The sequence below is a fragment of the Scyliorhinus canicula genome, chromosome 19 (genome assembly GCF_902713615.1).
Source record: "Scyliorhinus canicula chromosome 19, sScyCan1.1, whole genome shotgun sequence".
In the NCBI taxonomy this organism is placed as follows: Eukaryota; Metazoa; Chordata; class Chondrichthyes; order Carcharhiniformes; family Scyliorhinidae; genus Scyliorhinus; species Scyliorhinus canicula.
The window spans coordinates 106,445,552-106,469,163 of record NC_052164.1 but is presented as its reverse complement, the minus strand read 5'-3'; the positions used below and the strand labels follow the sequence as shown (position 1 = coordinate 106,469,163).

Genomic DNA, 23,612 nt, shown 5'->3' with positions numbered 1-23,612 from the left:
CTCCCCACGAATCACTGCCTTCAGGGCTTCCCAGACCACCCCCACCTGAACCTCCCCCGTATCATTCACCTCGAGGTACCCCTCAATACTTGCCCGGACCCTCCTACACACCTCCTCCTCCGCCAACAACCCCACATCCAACCGCCACAACGGGCGCTGGTCCCGCACCTCCCCCATCTCCAACTCCATCCATTGCGGAGCGTGGTCGGAGGTTGCAATGGCCGAATACTCGGCCTCCTCCACTCTCGGAATCAGTCCCCTACTCACCACGAAAAAGTCTATCCGAGAGTAGACCCCATGTACGTGGGAGAAGAAAGAGTACTTCCGTGCCCTCGGCCTCACAAACCTCCATGGATCCACCCCACCCATCTGGTCCATAAACCCTCTCAGTACCTTGGCCGCCGCCGGCCTCCTACTCGTCCTAGAGCTGGACCGATCCAGTGAAGGATCCAACACCGTATTGAAGTCCGTCCGTCCCCCCCCCCATGATCGGACCTCCTGCCTCTAGATCCGGGACCCGTCCCAACATACGCCTCATAAAGCCCGCATCGTCCCAATTTGGGGCATACCCAGTAGCAAGTACCACCTTCTCTCCTTGTAGCCTGCCCCTAACCATAACATACCTACCCCCCTTATCCGCCACCACCTCCGATCCCTCAAACGACACATTTTTCCCCACCAAAATCGCCACTCCCCGGTTCTTCACATCCAACCCAGAGTGGAAAACCTGCCCCTCCCACCCCTTCCTCAGACGGACCAGGTCCGCCACCTTCAGGTGGGTCTCCTGAAGCATTGCCACATCTGCCTTTAGCCCCCTCAGATGAGCAAGTACCCTCGACCGCTTCACCGGCCCATTCAATCCTCTCGCATTCCAGGTGAGGATCAGAGGGCGTCCCGCCCCCCTCCCCCGTCGACTAGCCATAGCCCATTGATTGCCCGCCCCAGGCCAGCACCCCCCGCCCGACCCAGTCCCCACAGCGACAATACCTCACCTCTGTCCCCCCGGCCCCCACCAGCTCCTTCCTGACCCTGCCAAACCCTCCTAGCCGCGAACCGTCTTCCATTGTACTTCCGTGGGTCAGCTAACTTCTGCTGACCCCGGAAACTCCCGCCAAAAAGCCGACCCCTCCCAAAGTGGGATTATCCCCCATCCTATCCCTCCTCCAGGCACCGCTCCAGCGCGGGGAAGAACCAGTTAAGGTCCCGCCATCGTCTTCACCCCCCAGCCCCGCAGCGCGGGAAACCAGAGGAAAGCCTGCGCTTTCGCACTGCCCCACCACACCTTTCTGACGCAGCTCCCAAATAACAGCCCCACTCCATACCCCCAACCCGACATAGAATACAACAAACCCCCCGACCCTCCCCGCAAGATACACAACTCAAACAATGCCCCACAGCAAAAAAAACAGAACAACACCCCCATAAATAACCATATCAAAATTGCAAAAGTACAGAAAAAAAAGGGACACAGCAACAGCAGAAACCAGCAATAAAGTATTACAACCGACCCCTCAACCCCTAGTTCAAGTCCAGTTTCTCCTTCCGCACGAAGGCCCACGCCTCCTCCGGGGAATCGAAATAATAATGCCGGTCCGAATAAGTTACCCACAGGCGCGCAGGCTGCAACATTCCGAACTTTATCTTCTTCTTGTAAAGCACCTCTTTCGTCTGATTAAATCCGGACCGCTGCTTATCCACCTCCGCACTCCAATCCTGGTAGATCCGTACTACCTTCTTGGCCCAGCGCAGCGCACACTCCCGATCACTGAACCGGTGGAACCTCACCAGCACCGCACGCGGGGGTTCATTCTCCTTAGGCCTCCTGGCCAGTACTCTGTGTGCTCCCTCCAGCTCCAGGGGCAGATGGAAAGACCCGGCCCCCACTAGCTAGTTCAGCATTATAGCCACATAGGTTGTCAGGTCCGACCCCTCCAGCCCCTCCGCAAGGCCCAAGATCCGCAGATTTTTTTGCCTCATACGGTGATCAAGCTCCTCGAAGCGGTCCTGCCACTTCTTGTGGAGTGCCTCGTGCCCCTCCACCTTACTCACGAGGACCACGGCCGCCTCCTCTCGTTCAGTGGCCTGCGTCTGCAATGCCTTGATGGCAGCACCCTGGGTCGTCTGAATCTCCGAGAGCCTTTTGTTCGTTTCCTGCAGAGAGCTCAGTACCTCAGCCTTGAAATCTGCAAAACAGCGCAGGAGAGCAGCTTGTTGCTCCTGGGCCCACTGCTTCCACTCCTCTGGAGCTCCGCCGGCCGCCATCTTGGATTCCTTCCCCCGTTTTGGGGAGCTGCTGCCATTTTTTCCCCCTTTTCACTCCGAGTTTGAGTCATGAACTGCGGAGAAAGTCGATCAGCACACCTTCTCCCACCGGGAGACGTTGAAAAAATTTCCGTTTTGGGCTCTAAAAAGAGCCGAAAAGTCCGTCTGAAACGGGAGCTCCCAAATGTGCGGCTCCCTACGTCATCGCCGCCACCGGAAGTCGTTTTCCTTGCACAGTTAACATCATATGTACTCGTACACTAACCTTGAATGCCAACTTGTCAGACAAACACCTAGTCTATGATGGCCATTCTGAGTCACATTCCAAAATGATGAGAAGTTATTCATGCACTGTGTGTTGGGTTGGATAGAGGTTTATGATCAGTGTACCTTGGTCATCATGGGGAGGGCAAAATCAGGGACAAAGGCTTCTTGACTTTGCCACGAATGAGCTCTGCATCACCAATACTTTTTTTCAGGGCAAACATCGCCAAATGGTATCATAGCCATTGGCATCACCTTGACCTGATTATCACCAAAGATGTATCTATACCTGCACCTACCACATCGCAGATTGCAACACTGACCACTCTTGTCAGCAGTGGAGTGAAGGTGCACCTTGAATCTTGCCCAGCTCCAAACAACAGGAAGGTTTGTAAAGCAGTTAATAAAAAATATCATATACTGGATTTTATTAATAGGGTCGTAGAGTAGAAGGAGGTTCTGCTGACACTAGTTAGACCTCAGCTGGAATGTTGTGTACAGTTCTGGAGGCCACGCTACAGGAAGGATGTGAACACATTGGAGAGAGTGGGTAAGAGGTTCACAAGGATGGTTCCAGGGATGAGAAGCTTCAGTTATAAGGATAGATTGGAGAGGTTGGGAGTGTTTGTCTTGAAGAGAAGAAGGCTGAGAGGATTTGTTAGAGATGTTGAAAATCATGAGGGGGTTAGAGAGTAGATCAGGAGAAATTGTTCCAGCTTGTAAAAGGATTGGGAACAAGAGGGCACAGATTTAAAGTGATTTGCAAAAGATGCAAATGTGATGAGAAAAAACTTTCACGCAGCCAGAGGTTCTGGTCGGGATTGCACGGCCTGGATGTGTGATGGAGGCAGATTCAATTGAAACAATGGGGAATGGCACAAAGTGATGTTTGTTTGGAGAGCTGGTGCAGACATGATGGACCAACTGTCTTCCTAACCTGTAACAGAATTTTGGGAGGCGGGGGGAAGCATTAAATAATGAGGGATTGCAGAGTTCTGAGGTGGAGGGGGATCTGGGTGTTCTAGTTCATGAATCACAAAAGGGCTAGTATGCAGGTACAGCAGGTAATCGGCAAAACTAATAGAATTATCATTTATGAGGGAAATTGAATACAAGGAGGAGGTTATGCTTCAGTTGTACAGAGCACTAGCGAAACTACATGTAGAGCACTTGTACAGTATTGGTCACCTTATTTAAGAAAGGATGTAAATGCATTGGAAGCAGTTCAGAGAAGGCTTACTAGATTAATACCCAGAATGGGTGGGTTGACTAATGAGGAAAGTGTTGGTAGGCTAGGCTTCTATCTGCTGGAGTTTGACAGAATAAGGTGGCTTGATTGAAACTTACAAGATCCTGAGGGGTATTGACATGGTGGATGTGGCGAGGATGTTCCCTCTTGTGCGAGAATCTAGAACTAGGAACACTGTTTAAAAAATAAGGGGTCACCCATTTAAAACTGATGTAGAGTTGCTGGCGTTGGGGTGAGCACAGTAAGAAGTCTTACAACACCAGGTTAAAGTCCAACAGGTTTGTTTCAAACACGAGCTTTCGGAGCGCAGCTCCTTCCTCAGGTGAATGGCGAGGTATGTTCCAGAAACATTTATATAGACAAAGTCAGAGATGCCAGACAATGCTTGGAATGCGATTTAAAACTGAGTTGAGGTGAAATATTTTCACTGAGCTGGAGATTCTTTGGAACTCTCTTCCTGAAAAGGCTGTGGGAGCAGAATCCTTGAATACTTTTAAGGCACAGGTGGATGGATGCTTGGTGAACAAGGGGATGATAGGTTATCGGGGTAGGCAGGAAGCAGATTTGAGGTTTGAGATCAGCTATGATATTAAATGGTGAAGCAGGCCCGAGGGGCTGAAAGGCCTTCACCTTGCTCGAACATCAGTGAATTCAGGAGAAGCTTCTTCATCTGACGAGTAGTGAGGATTTGGAACTTACTACCGCAGAGAGTGGTCGAAGGGAATAGTATGGATGACGATTAAGGGAAGTTAGATAAATCCATGAGGGAGTATATGGTTATGTTGGTAGAGGAGGAAAGATGGGAGGAGGCTCAAGCGCAGCATAATAGCCAACATGACCTGTTTTGTGTAGTTTATGCTATGTAATTCTGTGTAACATGAAGTGTTAAATGCAAATTATTTTTCTCTAAAAAGCTGAACTAGGTGCGGATCCCTCATTGTCGCAGAAGTAGCAGTTGTACATTTAAAAATTTGGAGCAATATCTTCCCAGATAGATTATGGTGTCTATTGTGTTTCAGATGGTGACAATGTGTTTCCTCAGCAATTTTAAGTTTTCTATCGTCCACCGTTCTAAATGTCATTCCTAACATTGCCCCAATGTTGAAAGCTCTGGGTTTGTCTGGTTGTATGTTCCCTGCTCTTGGAAATAGGGTAACTCATCTCTGGTCACTTCATTTGCGATCTTTCGCCTCCCCTGTCAGAACTCAGTTGCATCTGCTTTTGGTAGCATCTGATTATGTTCGAGACCATTTTGGTTCTCCAAGCTAATAGTTGCACACATTTTATTGTAATGCAAATGCTTCCATTGAAAGTTTATAAATATTTTGAGCATTAGAAGATATCCTACTATGGACAGCACGGTGTCGCAATGGTTAGCACTGCTGCCTACGGCGCTGAGGACCTGGGTTTGATCCCGGCCCCGGGTCACTGCCCGTGTGGAGTTTGCACATTCTCCCCGTGTCTGCGTGGGTCTCAGCCCCACAACCCAAAGATGTGCAGGATAGGTGGATTGGTCATGCTAATTTGCCCCTTAATTGGAAAAAATAAATTGGGTACTCCAAATTTATTTTAAAATGGTATCCTATTATAGGATAATTATTTAAATATTCATTTTCACAGAAAACAATTCCTTCAATAATTTAGGCTAAAAATATTGCTAATGCAAGTGGGCTGACTGCAGTTAATAGTTTCATTTTTTTTCTACTTGCATACAGTGGAATAAATGACTAATTTATAATGCTTGTTTGAAACTGTAAAAAGTCCCCATTTAAAATGCACGGTCAAATGAAAATGTATCCAGTGACACCCAATTGCTTTTATCACAGAATCGTACAGTGTGAAAGAGAAAGCACAATCAGCATTATGGCTAAGGTTCCCTACTGTGTAGATAATGGTTAGAAATTCTGTGCTTAATCTCTAATTTAATGCCTTTGCGTCTATAGGGCAGATTGCATGACCTTGAACATTTTAAGTCGATAGATGCAGCTTACAGATATGATAAACATTTAGCATTTCAAATATTAAATTGGTATTTTGGACTCGAGCTCATTAATTTGGATAGAGATATAGTTAACAGAATCTCTTGTGTCATTACAATCTACAGATTACTGTTACCATTTTGAAGATGAGTCATACGCGTGGACGTAGTTTTGTTGAGGTTATTTGTGAGAAATACAGCCCAGAAAACTTCCCTTATCGACGAGGAATGGGCATTGGCATCCACATCTCTGGAGGGCCACAGGGCTCACCCTTGAAATGTAAGTGAGACTCAATACATGCTCTCAAACTCACCATCTCAGGTGCCTACATACGAGTTGGAGTAAGCCATTCAGCCCATTGAGCCTGTTCTGCTTTTCAGTAAGATCATGGCTGACCTGTTTGTGTTCATGATGTGGAGATGCCGGCGTTGGACTGGGGTGAGCACAGTAAGAAGTCTTACAACACCAGGTTAAAGTCCAACAGGTTTGTTTCAAACACGAGCTTTCGGAGCACGGCTCCTTCTTCGGGTGAATCACCCGAAGAAGGAGCCGTGCTCCGAAAGCTCGTGTTTGAAACAAACCTGTTGGACTTTAACCTGGTGTTGTAAGACTTCTTACTGTTTGTGTTCCACATTCTTCTATTATCCCCGATTAATCTTTGATTCCCTTGCCTAACACAAATCAATCTAGCTCTACCGTGCAAATATTCAGTGATCCCACTTCCATTTCCTTCTAAAGCGACAGTTCCAATGTTGCACAACCCTCCTGAGAGAAGAAAATTCTCCTCATCTCTGTCCTATAAGGGCAGCCCCTCATTTTAAAACAGTGCCCCTAGTTCTGGAGTCAGAGGAAGCATCCTTTCAACCATGTCAATACCATTCAGAATATTGTATACATCAATCAATTCACTCCTCACTCTTCTAAACTGTCATGGGAACAAGCCCAGCCAGTCTAACCTATCCACATAAGACATTCCAGCTATCAATCTAGTAAACCTCCCTGAACTACCTCAAATGCACGTGTATCCTTTCTTAAATAAGGAGACCAAAACTGCACACAGCATTGGAGATGTAATATCGCCAATGCCCTGTATAGCTGGAGCGTGACATCCTTCCTTTTTCAACTTCTTTTGTAATAATGGTAGCATTTCATTTGCCGCCTTGATTACATGCTACAGGTCGTACCCTTGCAGGCAGCTTCTGCTAACATTTGAAGACCAGTAAAACCTTCCGGTTTCTTTACTTTCCCATTCATTGCTTTCCCACACAGGTAGCAAATAAGGATAGGTGTATCATTTCACTAATCTGTTACAAATAGTTACTTGCGTTTGTTTCTGTTCAGAATTAATCCAAATGTATTTATTTATTTCATTTCCTTCAGCACGTCTGAATCTCCCAACTATTCTTGTGCTGGATAGTTGTGGAATTACCACCGCTGGAAAGGAAAGTGATATTGCTGCCTTCTGCTCGCATGTCTCTGAACTTGACCTGTCTGATAACAATCTACAAGACTGGTACGAGGTAAATAGGTTATAATTGTAATACCGTTACATCTGATTTCAGCTTCTTCCTCTCAAACTGCTGCGTAAATTCTTTCACCTTAAGTTCCCTAATCAAGTCTGCATCATTACACATCACCAAATCCAGAATTGCCTGTTCCCTAGTAGACTCTGTCACAAGCTACTCCAAAAAAAATCTCTTAGACATTCCACAAATTCCTTTTCTTGGGATCCACGATCAACCTGGTTTTCCCAGTCCACCTGCATATTGAAGTCCCCCATGTCCCTTAGTGTCCAAAAGGTTAGGTCGGGTACTGGGTTATGAGGATAGGGTGAGGGCCTAGGTAGGGTGCTCTGTCAAAGGGTTGATGTAGACTCGATTGGTCGAATGGCCTCCTTCTGCACTTTAGGGATTTTCTGAATGCATACAGTATTCATGGGAAATCCATTGCCTTTCGGGACAATCCTACATGACCAGCCATTATCTTAACAGTCTGATAACCTAATCATCTATCGATGGAAGGCTACGTGCACATGAATGGCTTAGTTCTGGTCTTTTGTGTAAATGGGAGTGGGCAATCAAGCAGCCTGAAGTAAACGGCAACGGGGGAGTCCGAAGAGTTCATAAGAAATACATTTATTCAGCATAACAGCAGTATCTGCACAAGACTCAGTTACACATCTCAGGATCCTTACTCTTTTCTGTCAACTGCTGCAGCAGCTGACCTGTTATACTCACAGCCCAATCAGCACGAGGGAACAATCATCTCCAGCTAGATGAGTTCCATGTAGGTTATAACACAGCCCAATTACAGTCTGTTCCACCCTGGACATTCCAGAGGAGGATTTTGTTTGAAGGGCTGCGTGGAGCTTGGAGACGAGTACTTATTTGGTATAGAGAAGGATATGAGCAGGTCATTAAATCTGTTACACAGGAAAGGATGGAAGCAGTATCAGAGAGGTCACAAGGAGAAAGCTTTGGAAAAGGGTTCTGACCAAATGTTCCTAACAGAAAAAAGATTGCTTCCTAAATACAAGTGGTGCCTTGGCTCTGAATGTCTAAGTGGAACGAGAGCTGTATTTTCATGAAAAGTGATGTTTAGTTGGAACTAACTAGTGTTAAGGTTAAGAATCTGCATTGAATCTGTTAGTGTGAAATAAAAGTTTAAATATTGTTTTCTGTTTTTTTTATAATAAAAGTTTTGTTTCTAAAATAACCGAGCCCTATTTGTTATATTATCACTCCTAGAACAAATTGATCTTTCTGCACAGTCTTAAAACTTTTTTTAAAACGTTGTATGTGGTTCAGTATCTTGGCCATTGGGGAACTAACAGAGCTAGGGGGAAAGGGCATAGGGTCATCTGGACTCGAAACGTTAGCTCTCTTCTCACCCTACAGATGCTGTCAGACCTGCTGAGAGTTTCCAGCATTTTCTCTTTTGGTTTCAGACTCCAGCATCCGCAGTAATTTGCTTTTATCCAGGGTAACAGAGTTGGCTTCGCAGAGAGCCAACCCAGACACAATAGACCAAATGGCACTTCTTGTGCTGTAACCATTCTATGATTGTGACGTATCAATCATCAAATTATTGACCTTTTAATCCTTACCTCAAGAAAGTGCTTCAGTGGGATATGAGCTAATATGATGTGGCTGACATGGTTTCACGAGTGGGGGTTGTACTTGATTTGATTAATTTACAAGATTTCTTTGGAGACGATAGACCTAATAGATGTGGGAGGTAGTTTGTCCTAACCAGCTGGATTTCAATAATACATTTAACACTGGCCCGCATTATAGACTAATGCCTAAAGTCCAACTAAGTGTGATCTATGAAAATCATGAGGATACTGCTGGTGACTTTGGCCAATACAGGAGTGAAGTGGAGAAATGGACATGAAGCTCAATTGTGATAAGATGTCAAGGCTTTAAAAGAATTGGCATCAGATTGAAAACATAGCAGGAATTGAGATTAGGAAGGTACTAGCAAGAAACTTGTAAAGTGGGACAGTGGAGCATTAACAGAAAGTCATTGATCTACAGTGTTGATTTTGGATTGGACATCTATTTGTGGAAAAAAATGTATGAAACGCTTTCCAAAATACATCTATCCAAAGCAGGTTACAGTCAATAACACGCTATTGTACTGAAATCCCAATTTGCAATGCAATCCAAATTTCTGAATGTTTCTACCCATTGTGGTAGGCAGCTATGGCAAAGAAGAGGTGATTGAAGCTTTATCAGCTTGAAGCTGTGCGGTATCTACACGTTTCCTCTGGGTGCTCCGGTTTCCTCCCACAGTCCAAAGATGTGCATGTTAGGTGGATTGGCCATGCTAAATTGTGTTAGTGTCCAAAAAGGTTAGGTGGGGTTACGGGGATAGGGTGGAGGTGTGGGCTTAAATAAGGTGCTCTTTCCAAGGGCTGATGTAGACTCAATGGGCCGAATGGCCTCCTTCAACACTGCAAATTCTATGATTCTATCATTTCATTGTTAGCTCGGTAATTTGTTCAACATTTTGACAGAAATTAGTTTATCACAGGCCACTTCATGTTTCTGACAGTCTTCTGCAACTCTGCCTTTCTTGTGTTTCGTAGATCAGTAAAATCGTATCGAATCTTGCCAAGCTGACCTTTCTGAACCTCACCTCGAATCCTCTGACTGAGGCCAGCTTAGATCCAACTTGTGCTGCTTCGTTTTCCCAAATACAGCGACTCGTCCTCAACAACACCAAGGTTTCATGGGAAACTATTCACATCTTGCTGCCGGAGTTACCAGGGTAGGAACTCGAAGCTAATGCACGTTCCTCCCTAAATCTTTCCTTTCTCAACCATTTGTTTCTATTCCTTCTCTCCTTTATGGTCTTTTTCAGTTTCTAACTGAGAATCCTCTTTGCCAACCAAATATCTAACTTATCTGACCCTCCATCCTCACAATCTTTACTCTTTTTGATATTTTCAATTCACTTGCAGCCACGTAATGTAGTTTCACACCCAGCAAACACTTTGCTCAACTTTGTATTTACATAAATTTATTTCCGCTGTGTACAACTGTTTCCCTATGCATCCTCCTTTCTATCCAGCTGTTTTCCCCTTCCCTGCTTTGTGTCCCCCCCCCCCCCCCCCCCCCCCCCCTCCACGCCCTGCACCCATCACTCCACCCTGAATATTGTGCTCTCATTTCCAAATTTGTCTCTACCTGGCTGTCTCTCTTGTGCCCGCCTGCTCAGCCCGGCCCGTGTGTTTCCCAGAGGTTTCTGACTGCCCCTTCATGGCCTTCTGGGCATTAGGTAAATGTGAGCTATTGAATTGTGCAGCATGCTTTCTTTTGAAGTACAAGTACAATATTCCACCTCTAGATGTCAGTGTTTGAAGAATATCTAGATACCACTTCAATGTCTCAAAGTGCACAGCTGTCTCTTTGATGTGTTTTATTTTGTACAGATTCTTCAAAATAGTATACTTCTGTTCTATCAGCTCAATGCATTTTATAAACTATACACCAATGCATCTTGAAAGCAGCCACACATTATAAATATTCATTACTCTAGCAACTCAACGTTGGACATAGAATATAATTTATACAATGCAGAAGGAGGCCATTCAGCCCATCGTGTCTATACTGGCCCTCTGAAACAGCACCCTACCTAGGCCCACTCCCCCGCCCGATTCCCATAACCCTGCCTAATGTGCACATGTTTGGATTGTTGGATGAAACCGGAGCAGCCGAAGGAAACCCACACAGACACTGGGAGAAAGTGCAAACTCCACAGAGGCAGTCACTCAAGGCTTGCTCACTGCCAGTTTCCTGCTGCTTTCTTTTATCTCTTCCCTGACACTGGAACATCATTGATTTGAGTCTGTGTAGGTGTATAAATACTGACTAGGTGCATGCCAAAATCCCTATCTTGCAGCAGCTAATGGTAGAGTAGGACATGGGCCTGTGCTACAATAGAACACTACAGCGCAGTACGGGCCCTTCGGCCCTCGATGTTGCACTGATCTGTGAAACCATCTGAAGCCTATCTGACCTACACTATTCCATTTTCATCCATATGTCTATCCAGTGACCACTTAAATGCCCTTAAAGTTGGCGAGTCTACTACTGTTGCAGGCAGGGCGTTCCACATCCCTACTACTCTCTGAGTAAAGAAACTGCCTCTGACATCTGTCCTATATCTATCACCCCTCAATTTAAAGCTATGTCCCCTCGTGTTGGTCATCACCATCCGAGGAAAAAGACTCTCACTGTCCATCCTATCTAACCCTCTGACTATCTTGTATGTCTCTATTAAGTCACCTCTCGGCCTTCTCCTCTCTAACGAAAACAACCTCACGTCGCTGAGCCTTTCCTTGTAAGACCTTCCCTCCATACCATACAACATCCTAGTAAATCTCCTCTGAATCCTTTCCAAAGCTTCCACATCCTTCCTATAATGTGGTGACCAGAACTGCACGCAGTACTCCAGGTGCGGCCGCACCAGAGTTATGTACAGCTGCAGCATGACCTTGTGGCTCCGAAACTCAATCCCCCTGCTGATAAAGGCTAGCACACCATATGCCTTCTTAGCAGCCCTATTAACCTGGGTGGCAACTTTCAGGGATTTATGTACCTGGATGCCGAGATCTCTCTGTTCATCTACACTACCAAGAATCTTGCCATTAGCCCAGTACTCTGCATTCCTGTTACTCCTTCCAAAGTGAACCACCTCACACTTTTCCGCATTAAACTCCATCTGCCACCTCTCAGCCCAGCTCTGCAGCTTATCTATGTCCCTCTATATCCTATAACATCCTTCAGCACTATCCACAACTCCACCGACCTTCGTGTCATCTGCAAATTTACTAACCCATCCTTCTACACCCTCTTCCAGGTCATTTATAAAAATGACAAACAGCAGTGACCCCAAAACAGATCCTTACGGTACACCACTAGTAACTGAACTCCAGGATGAACATTTGCCTGGATATTTCAGGTTGGCAGCTGCTTATTTCAGCTTAAACTATTGGTGCTTTTAATTGAGTGAGTTACCTCTCTAGACATATTGAAGGCCAGATAGCTGGTCTACCAAGATCAGTCCCGTGCATCTCCATCAGTCAGTTCCTTAACTGTTATTGACAGCAAGATATTGTTGAGCTCTCATCCGGATAGTGAACATGCTTGCTATTGAATGTCTATACTGAGTGTTTTTGAGTAATACTAAATACTTTACTGTGTAAAACCACTCTCCTGACTGTTAATTGTAATAAATTTGTTTTTTGGCCTTTCATTTTAAGGAATTTCTTATTTTGCTCTTTCCCCTTTTCTTCCTGGTCTTTCCCTGCTCTGCACCAAACTTGAATAGGAAGATGAATGAGCTCCCCGTTCTGCAATGTTGCAAGGAAGTCCACAAATGACTCCTGTAACAAGTACAAGGTGTTTGAAAGCATTGCGATGTCAGATAGCAGCATGTGCAGTCAACTTTTTATTTAGCTGCTTTGTAAGGCAGTGCAGCCGCAACCCCTCAGCTGGACTTCTCAAAGAAGAAAATTAATTTCTGTAGCTCTGCGGAGGGGAATGGATGGTTGGGGATTTTTTTCATAGATTTTGAAAGCAAATACAAACAGTGACTTATAAATGTTTGATTGACAGCTTGGAATTCAAATTGTTGCCTGATCCCTGTATCTTTATGCCTGAGAGTGTAGAATGATGAAGGACTTTTGGTATAAGCCTGTACTCTAACTCTGTTCTTAGTTCACTATAATCTGTTAGTTTATTTCTGTATAGTTAGTTTATTATTCTGTGCTTTTGCAACAACGTTAAGTTGTCCTGGTACTGTAAATATAAACAGTTCAATTTCATTCTTTATCTTTTGAATGCATACTCCTGATATTGTATAAAATGTATTGTAAAATCAGTTCAACACTTCAGAGGAGAATCCTACTTTAATGAAAAAATGTTCTGTGTCCCCAAAAGCACTGGATTCTCAACAAAGCCCTCTTTAGTCTAATCTAATCATTCCTTCATTCTACCTCTAGCCTTTTGGTTTTAGTTTACTGTTTGAAATACCTGTATTATGTTGTCTTAACAATATTTTGTTTGCGATTCAAATCAAGATAGAAATTGTTGGTGCCTCTTGTTTATATGTTTACATGTCCCATGTATGTAAAAAATGTCAAGTATGGATCACAAAATGTGAACTTAGCGATCATTGTGTAAAAGGAATTTTAGGTTTACTAGTTTATTCAAATTTTTGATTTTAAAGGGTTTTAATTTCTGAACCTGCATCGTTTGTATTTATGAAACTAATTGTTTCCATTTGTCTATTTCCTTTTCCGTTCACTCCTATTATCTTTTGTTCTGCTGTTTCTTTTTTCTATTTTGCTCTCACTCTTGATCTTTCTTGCACCCTTGTTTCTCTTTGTCCCTTTAATGCAGGTTAGAGGAGCTCTTCCTTTGCTTTAATGACTACAGGGCAGTATTACTGTCACCCTGCTCCTACCCATCACTTCGACTTCTACATATCACTGATAATAATATTACTGACTGGGCAGAGGTGCACAAACTTGGACAAATGTTCCCAGGTCTGGACACATTAATCCTGGCAAACAACAACCTCATCAGCATCACAGATTCTCAAGGAACTCTGGCACGACTTTTCCAAAACCTACGATCAGTTAATCTTCATAATTCAGGTATGACATGTAATTGGATCATTTTATGTCTATGCTTGGAATACAAAATACTATTTTCAAACTAAATATGCTAAATTCTAAATACCGTTTGTAGTTATGCAGAGAACATTCAGACTCATACACATGATTATATATCTAGATTAAAGGTTTCCTGAGATACAAACACAGTACTGTGCTGGAGATCTGAATTAGAAACAAAAACAAGTGGGAACACTTGGGTCTGGCAGCATCTGTGGATATAAAAACAGTGTTAATGTGTCAGGTCAATGACCCTTTTATCAAAACTGAAAATTATTTTTTTATTAAATATTGGGACAGGCAAAATACCTGAACTTTGCAGCTTTGCAGCACTATAAATTCTATGAAACAAAGCTTTATTATTTCCTGTTTAGTGAGATATTACATTAGTGGACAAGAGGGAGTCAAGATTTCATTTAACAGACGTTAAACCAGAAAATGCGGGGGAAATGCAGCAGGTCTGGCAGTATCTGTGGAGAGAGAAGCAGAGTTAACGTTTCGAGTCCGAGTGACTCTTTTGGATTTCCAGCATCAGTATTTTGCTTTTATTTAATAGCTCTGTTCTGAATGTACTGTAAATAATATCTTAATTCAGCTCACCATCCTTTATCCTGGCAATGTTATTGTGATGATCAGTTGGGGACTATTAGCATTTGAAAATCTGGGGCACACCTTTTAACCAATAGACGTTCGAAAAAGATGTTTTTTTAAACAAAAACACAAAACTTTGTTGGATATAAAAGATTTAAACAATGGATACAATTAACTTAATATGATTTATAACTATATGTTATGCACTCAGGTTTACATCTTTTCCCCCAAAATTCTCTTCTAAGTAAGGTTATTTACTTCTATAGGGACCACCCACGAGTATGCCACAGTCAGTTGAGAATTCCCTACAGCTCCCAATTAGTCTCAGTAAAACGTAATTTACCATCTCTTGACTGTGGATTTGTCATTTGTCGGGTTACTTTTCCATAGTTCCGTGCTAATCTGCTTGTTAATTTATTTGGCACAGGGCTCTCTGGAGGACCACTGTAAAGTCTTCCATTAGTTTCAATCTGAGATTAAGGCATTAATGCAGTGAATGATGAAGTTAGTTTTGTTTTTATTATGCTTCCAGCACAGGGCTGGCTATCGTTTACTTCGTCTATCTCTTGGTGAGCTGCAAACATATGATGTCTAAATTACAGCTAATTTTTCCAGCAAACAACCAGATACATTGAAACCAAAGAGCTTCTTCTCATCTCCCTAACAATGTCCTTAAACCCATCTTCAGATTACCCCTCATTTATAATTTCTTATTTGATCTGATGAGGTAAATGGAGTTTACAACCCTTTGAGTGTTTACTGAATGTTTTAAAATTATTTTTTTCTTAATTTCCAAAACACACACATCTCTCTGGACTTCCCTGACTGTCAGGATTTCAGCCTGCAGTTTTGTAGTTCAGTAAGCCCATATGTTTTATAGCTCTCTGCTATTCTGACTATTAAACAAACATGCGTAACCTTTTGAACGGCAATTTCTTTTGATGTTCTGGCAATTTCATTTTAATTACCTTGCCTTTTACAATAGCGTTCCTGGAACCCAAAATTATCTCTCAAAATAATCAAATAAATTATGAACTAGATATAGCAAACACTTCATTGCCAAAAAGAAAATATGCCATTTCTTATATTACTACTTTCAAAACAGCATGCAATAGACACGAATCAACCCCAACCCCCTATTTGTCCAATCGCTTTACAAGTTCATCAACTCTGCTGAATTCCATATCCATGAATCCCATTCCAATTAAATGTTATTTTTGAGAATTACATAGAACATACAGTGCAGAAGGAGGCCATTCAGCCTATCGAGTCTGCACCGACCCGCTTAAGCCATCACTTCCACCGTAACCCAATAACCCCTCCTAACCTTTTTTTGGTCACCAAGGTCAATTTATCATGGTCAATCCACCTAACCTGCACGTCTTTGGAGTGTGGGAGGAAACCGGAGCACCCGGAGGAAACCCACGCAGACACGGGGAGAACGTGCAGACTCCGCACAGACAGTTACTCAGCGGGGATTCGAACCTGGACCCTGACGCTGTGAAGCCACAGTGCTATCCACGTGTGCTACCGTGCTGCCCCAATGTTTTAGTTCCATCTACAAAGGAGATTTTTCAATATACACTGGTGAAAAGTTCAATTTGTAAAACAATCTGTGCAAATTTCAGCTTTTCAAACTCATTGTCTCTCATGTCTGTAGCTTTCTCATTGTTTGACTCTACAAAGAAAGTCCAGTGAAGACCAGTTAAATTGTATGTTCTCGCTCCATTGAGCTAATCTTTGAGACAAGTCACATTTGGCATTTTGTGCCACAAACTCGAACCTCCTTTGGTCAAAATCATTGGTTATCCAAGAATGTTCTTGAGATGCTTATGTTTAAGCAAAAATGTTTGATTTTTTTTTTGTTATGTTAAAATCTTTCAGTTTCTCCTGATCCCATTCAAATCAAATTTAATTTTTTTTCCTGAGCAATAGCAACACCTTCTTTGTTTTGGACCCTCCGTTTTCTTTCTAATACTTTGAGTCTTCCACACAATTCACAAATTACTTTATTTCAATCATTTTGAAGTTGTGACTGGTCTTTTGAACTCAGTCCAGTTTGGTTATTTTGCAGCTGTATTCTGTATCCCAACACTTCTGTGTGCTCTCTCATCACTGACGGGTGCACTTAATTCGGTGTTAACTGTCATTAATCTTTTAGGATCACCTGAGGTTTAAGGCCTTCTGTGACTAATTTTGATTCTGAAATTCTGCAGACACCTTTGCTGCCTATGTACCATCAATCACTCGAGTTCCATCGCTATTTTTCCTTGCATCAGTTTGTTTCTTAACTGGATCACTGATAAATTAAGAGGTTATACTCTTCGGAACCATTCTTGAACTGTGGCACATAATCCCGGATTATCGAAAAACATGGATGTAAAATCTACATCTTTAATGAGTAATTTAGAAACAATGCCAACCATAGACTCATTTACCAGAGCACAATTCAAATTGATTCTGCACAATGGGATGGGTACACACTGCCATCAATACCCCTTATTAATACATCATAAAAACGTTTGAAAGCCTAAATCTTTTGCTAGCAAGCTTGGTCTAAATCAGTATTACAGATAAGAACAATCTTTATAGATTCTTCCTTGGACAAAAATGGAGTGTTTTCCCCATCAAATATAAATCCCTTATAATCCTTCACGGCTCTCTTTGACTCCGCTATAAGTAGCAGTTGGTTTTCACAGGCTTTGCTTTCTAATGCAGTTTTCACTGTAGAAATGCGCAATATTTGCATCAGTACCACTGAGGCGGCAATAACCTGCTTTCACACGATCAATCTTTTGACAGTGCAATCATGTTGGTGTTTTTGACCCAACCCTGTCGTTTACACTATCATCTGACCACCTTGGCGAGAACTTGCTCCTTCCTTACTTCCTCCCCTTCATTATAGCTTAAAGGCTGTTCATTTTCATGTTTATTTTTCTATCCTTCTTCACCATATAATCCAAGCCTTTTTTTTTTCCATGATAAGCAGTCTCCATTTCTCTTTGAATCTCTAATCTCTATCTCTTTTCTCTTTCCTTCCTTGCTAACTTCTCTCTCCGGAACTTCTAGTTCAAACTTTCGCATGTCCATTTATTCTTCTAATTCAGGCTTCATCTGCCACTAAATTCTACTCAACTGAATTGCTATCTGAATTAACTTTCCTCTTTTTATTTCCTGAGATTTTGCCTCAATTTTGTCTGCTTTTTAAACTAACTCAAATTCCAACTTTTCTGCTAATACTATTAACGTAACCGTGGTTAATTATTGCAAAGCATTCAGGGATAAATCTTCCCTTAGTTTCAGTAATTGACAGTGCTGTAACTGCTTCTGAAACACACTAGAAGTTCACTGAAATCCTGTTGCCTTAAACCTTGTATGAGGTGCACTGGGAAATTGGCATAGTCTGTGGAATTGAAATCCTGCCAAGAGCCCAGTTAGAGACTGTTAATGTTCAAAGTGAAATCCCAACATGCCTCGGGCGTTTTAAATTTGCTACCTCTTATTCTAAGATTCTCATTTTAGAATGCCCCACAGACTTACTACCCTCAGAAGAAATTCCTCCTCATCTGTCTAAACGGGCGACCCCTTACTCTGAGATTATGTCCCCGAGTCCTACAGTCTCACAACGGGAAACAACCTCTCTGCATCTGCCCTATTAAACCCGCTTAGAATCCTTTGTCTCAATAAGTTTGCCTTTCATTCTTCTTAATTCCATTGGATACAGGCCCAACCTACTCAACCTCTCCTCATAAGAAAATCCCTCTATACCTGGAATCAGTGGACTTTCTCTGGATTGCCTCCAATGCCAGTATTTTATTTGGATAAAGGGACCAAAACTGTTCACAGTATTACAGGTGTGGTCTAATTAGTGCCTTGTGTAGTTTTAGTATTTTTATACTCCATTCCCTTTGAAATAAATGCCACGTTCCATTTACCTTCCCTATTAGCTGCTGACCTTGCATACTGGCTTTTTGTGATTTATGCACAAGGACCCCCGAATCCTCGTGCTGCAGCTTTCTGCAGCCTTGCCCCATTTAAATAATATTCAGCTCCTTTATTATTCCTACAAAAGTGCATAACTTCACATTTTCCTACATTTCATATTTATTTTGTCCACTCAGACCACGTAAGGGGACGACAGATTTCCTTCCCTAAAGGATATTAGGCAAACATAGGTTTTTATGACAATTGGCATTGTTTCATGGTCATCATTATTCGACTTTTTAATTCTATTTTTATTGAATTCAAATTTCATGGTGGGATTCGGACCTGGTCCCCAGAACATTACCCTGGCTCTCTGGATTACTAATCCAGTGACAATATCACTGCGCCACCCCCTTCCCCAAATACTCAGCTAATTTTGTATCCACGTTGCTTTTATGCCATGAGCTATAATCTTTGTCAAGTCTGTTGTGTGGCACTATACCAAATTCCTTTGAAAGTGTACATCACATCTACAGCTTTACCCTCATCGACCTTTTCTGTTACCTCTTCAAGTTAGTTAAATACAATTTCTCCTGAGAAGTAGTGGATGAGGTAGAGGGCTGTTGTAGGCTGCAAAGAGACATTGATATGATGCAGAGCTGGGCCGAAAAATGGCAGATGGAGTTTAACCCTGATAAGTGCGAGGTGATTTATTTTGGTAGGAAAAATTTGAATGTGGATTACAGGGTCAACGGCAGGGTTCTGAGGAACAGAGAGATCTTGGGGTTCATGTCCACAGATCTCTGAAGGTTGCCACTCAAGTGGATAGAGCCGTGAAGAAGGCCTATAGTGTGTTGCCGTTTATTAACGGGGGGTTGAATTTAAGAGCCGTGGGGTTATGCTGCAACTGTATATGACCCTGGTGAGACCACATTTGGAGTAGTGTGCGCAGTTCTGGTCACCTCACTATAGGAAGGATGTGGAAGCATTGGAAAGGGTGCAAAGGAGATTTACCAGGATGCTGCCTGGTTTGCAGGATAGGTCTTATGAGGTAAGGTTGAGGGAGCTCGGGCTTTTCTCTTTGGAGCGGAGGAGGATGAGAGGCGACCTAATAGAGGTTTATAAGATGATGAGGGGGATAGATAGAGTGGACTTTCAGAGCCTATTTCCTCGGGTGGGTGTAGCTGTTACAGGGGGGCATAACTATAAGGTTCAGTGTGGGAGATATAGGAGGGATGTCTGAGGTAGGTTCTTTACTCAGAGAGTGGTTAGGGTGTGGAATGGACTGCCTGCTGTGATAGTGGAGTCGGACACTTTAGGAATTTTCAAGCGGTTATTGGATAGGCACATGGAGCACACCAGAATGACAGGGAGTGGGATAGCTTGATCTTGGTTTCGGGCAAGGCTCGGCACAACATCGAGGGCCGAAGGGCCTGTTCTGTGCTGTACTGTTCTATGTTTTATTCCCTAGGCATGCAGGAACGCTTTAACTTTATTAAAACTCACCCTCCTCTTAGCAAGTTCTGCTCCCAAGTCTTGGCAAACCCGGATCTCAGCTCCTTCCCAGATGAACCGTTTCGTCTCACTAGCCCATCTCATGATGCGTTCTTTGCCCAGGAATCGATGCAGAATCACCGTTATTGCCCTCGTTGGGGGGGGGGGGGGGGGGGGCTCATGACCCTGGGGCTTGCGCATCAGTGCCCTGTGAGCCCGGTCCATCTCCAATTAATCTGCCTTGCCCTCCTATTTCTGTACTCGTGCATGTAGCACTGGCAATAACACAGCTTTCTAATTTGCAACAATTTAAAGACTATCCCTAACAACAGTTTCTTGCCAACCAATGAACTTGCAGTTTTCCTGTGATTTCACTATTTGTTTTTTCTTATTCTCCTTTTGAACTCAGCACATCAGCCATGATTGAATGGCGGAGCATACTCGATGGGTTGAGTGGCCTAATTCTGCTCCTATGTCTTATGATCTTATAGACCAGTTCTGAGCAGCTGAATGGTCCCACTGACTCTGGCTCCCAGTGGTGTAGACCTCAAGCCTTCGCCCTGTTTTATACTGTCCCGCTTTGAGCAACTCCCTCAGGTTCACTGCCTCTCCGACTCCCAGGTAAGTGGGAGACTGTGAGACAAGTGTGGATGAAGTCAAAAATTTGGAGACTTCTACAATGTGCTGAAGAAATGCGGCAAACACATGGTCACAACTGATATCATAGGAGCAAGCGCAAACATCCTGCCAGCCAGGTTTCTGAAATAGAATCACAGAAACATACAGTGCAGAAGAGGTCCTTCAGCCCATAGAGTCTGCACCGCCACATGAAAGGCAACTGATCTGCCAATCCTAATCCCATTGGCCAGCACTTTGCCCATAGGCTCGAATGTTAAGACATGCCAAGTGCTCATCCAGGTACATTTTAAAGGATGTGAGGAAACCTACCTCCATCACTCTCCCAGGCAGTGCGTTCTTCAACACCGGGGCCCCGCAAGGATATGTGCTCAGTTATCTACTGTACTTCCTATTCACACATGACTGTGTGGCGATATTTAATGCCAACTCAATCTACAAGTTTGCGGATGATACAACTGTGGTGGGCTGTATCTCAAACAACGATGAATCAGACTACAGGAGGGCGATAAATCACTTGGTTGCATGGTGCACCGAAAACAACCTCTCAACATGTTGGAAAGACCAAGGAACTGATCATCAACTTCAGGAAGCGTAGCACGACACACACTCCCGTCTGCATCAATGGCTCCGAAGTGGAGATGGTCGATAGCTTTAAGTTCCTGGGGGTCACCATCACCAACAGTCTGTCCTGGTCCACTCGCGTTGATGCAACAGTCAAGAAAGCCCAACGACGTTTTTACTTCCTATGGAAGCTAAAGAAATTTGGCATGTCTGCATCGCGTCTCACAAACTTCTGCAGATGTGCGATAGAGAGCATCCTATCCGGCTGCATCACAGCCTGGTACAGCAACTGCTCGGTCCAAGATCTCAAAAAACTGCAGGGTGTGGTGAACTCAGCCCAACGCATCACACAAGCTTGCCATCCACACATTGATTCTGTCTACACCTCCCGCTGCCTCAGAAAGGCAGACAGCATTATCAGAGACCCTGCCCACCCAGGCATTGCCTTCTTCCAGACCCTTCCATCAGGCAGAAGTCTGAAGACCCATACATCCAGACATACAAACAGCTTCTTCCCCATAGCTACAAGGCTCCTCAATGACTCCACCTCGGACTGATCTGTTCCCTGGAAGAGCACTATTCAAGACACCCTCTGCTGCTCTTGCTCATGTATTGCTTTGTTTGGCCCCTTGTTCTGTGCTGCAACTAATCACTGTTTGTTGATGTACATTTGTCAATGTTCTCTGTTGATTATTCTTTTGTCTACTATGTACGTACTGTGTACGTTCCCTTGGCCGCAGAAAAATACTATCTTTGAACTTGGGTTTCCGTTCTCAAAGGACTCTCCCTGGGATTTCAGGAGCAGTTTTAACAAGGATCCAAGCCCAGGGTTTCAGTCTCTGCACTGATGTTCCTCTCACCTAGATCGGCAGATGCATTCCCCCACACACACACACACGCACCACTTTTTCACAGGCCCAATAAAAAAATCTGGAATTAAAAATCTAATGATTGAGATCATTGGCGATTATCGTTAAAAACCCACCTGGTTCACTATTGTCCTTTCAAGAATAAAATCTGCTGTCCTTACCTGGTCTCATGTCGATGTGACTCCAGACCCACAGCAATCTTGTTGATTCTTAAATGTCCTCTGAAATAGCCACACAAGCACCTAGCACTACCTAGAAGGACATAGGCAGCAGATGCATAGGAATGCCACCAGCTACAATGTTCCTCTCCAAGTCTCTCGCCATCCTGACTTGAAACTTTATTGCCGTTCCTTCACTGTCGCTGGGTCAAAATCCTGGAACTACTTAAACAGCACTGTGGGTGTACATACACCAAATGGTTCAAGAAAATGGCTCTTCATCATCATCACCTTCTCAAGGGCAATTAGGGATGGGAAATAAATGCTGGCTGGACCAGTGCTGCCCAATGCCCACATCCTGTTCGTGGAAAATAGAAATATTCATATATGGATTTGACACTATTGTAAATGTCAGTGGTGATGCTGTACTCACTAGAGAAGATGCAATTATGTCAATCAACCCTCAGTATGCAGTGTGCACATACAGGAGAAGCTTAAAAGTGAGTTGGATGGCATGGAGCTTGACAACATTATATAAGGCTGTGCGTAAGGCACGCTGGGTACAGTTCCATCACATGCATAGTAAAGAAAAAATATGGCACAATCCAGGTTTCTTGGATCTCACTCTAAAGAGATACCTGTACAAGATTCCAACATGAGCGAAATTGAATGTCAATTTCACAGGAGCCATGTTTTTCTCCAAGTTGGATACCAAACAAATAGTGGTCAGTTCTGGTTGACAGAGGGATCTTGAGAAATCACTATATTCAGGGCACCATTTTGGAAGGTGCTGTTTCCAGAGATTGCATTTTGGTGTTTCCAGTCAGGATCTGTTCCAGCAGAATTACAGAAAATATTTCTGGATGCTTATACATTGTGGTGCTGGGCAAAACCAAAGAAGAGCACAACTAAAATCTAGTCTGTGATGGCAGCAACTCATCGTGAAGGACATGTCTTCAGCAGCAAGAAATGCCAGGTGAATGTGGGTCAGATTAACGTTCTCAGCTCTTTATTCCAGTCCACGGATCTATCATGATTTAGGTAAATATGACACACATACTCCCCAAGACAAAGAAGAATTGAAGAGATGCCTTGAAATTGTCAAGTTCTCAGCACCACACATATCCAACCTCGCCAATTAAAGCATTATTTATTGTGAAGGAGGGACATTTCATATGAACCATAGCACGACCATCCACACGTTCTGAATCACTTAAACATGCATTAGGAGCATTGGAACGTAGGAGTTGACCATTTGGCCCATTAATGCTCTGCAATTCCATTAGATCATGGCTGATATCTGCCTCAATGGCACTGTCTTGCGCTATCCCCAAAACCCCGTGAAGTCATTAAGAAGGTGGCCATGAAAATAGTGGATGCGTTGCTCGTCAGCTTCAAAAATTCTGTAGTTTCTGGAATGATCCTGGCAGATTG

General features: G+C 43.5%; 2 protein-coding genes across 2 annotated transcripts in view; both read left to right on the top strand.

Annotated features, from left to right (window-relative positions):
- Window positions 1-5,732, top strand: part of grik4 (glutamate receptor, ionotropic, kainate 4) — a 229,077-nt gene extending 223,345 nt beyond the window's left edge. The window contains exon 21 of the mRNA XM_038778816.1: window positions 5,719-5,732. Coding sequence (XP_038634744.1) covers window positions 5,719-5,732 — 14 coding nt within the window. The remainder of the gene's footprint in view (window positions 1-5,718) is intronic.
- tbcelb (tubulin folding cofactor E-like b) overlaps window positions 2,745-23,612 on the top strand; it is a 61,588-nt gene continuing 40,720 nt past the window's right edge. Inside the window, exons 1-5 of the mRNA XM_038779529.1 lie at window positions 2,745-2,913; window positions 5,880-6,033; window positions 7,135-7,274; window positions 9,848-10,029; window positions 13,668-13,924. Of these exons, the coding sequence (XP_038635457.1) occupies window positions 5,901-6,033; window positions 7,135-7,274; window positions 9,848-10,029; window positions 13,668-13,924 (712 nt within the window). The 5' untranslated portion in view covers window positions 2,745-2,913; window positions 5,880-5,900. The remainder of the gene's footprint in view (window positions 2,914-5,879; window positions 6,034-7,134; window positions 7,275-9,847; window positions 10,030-13,667; window positions 13,925-23,612) is intronic.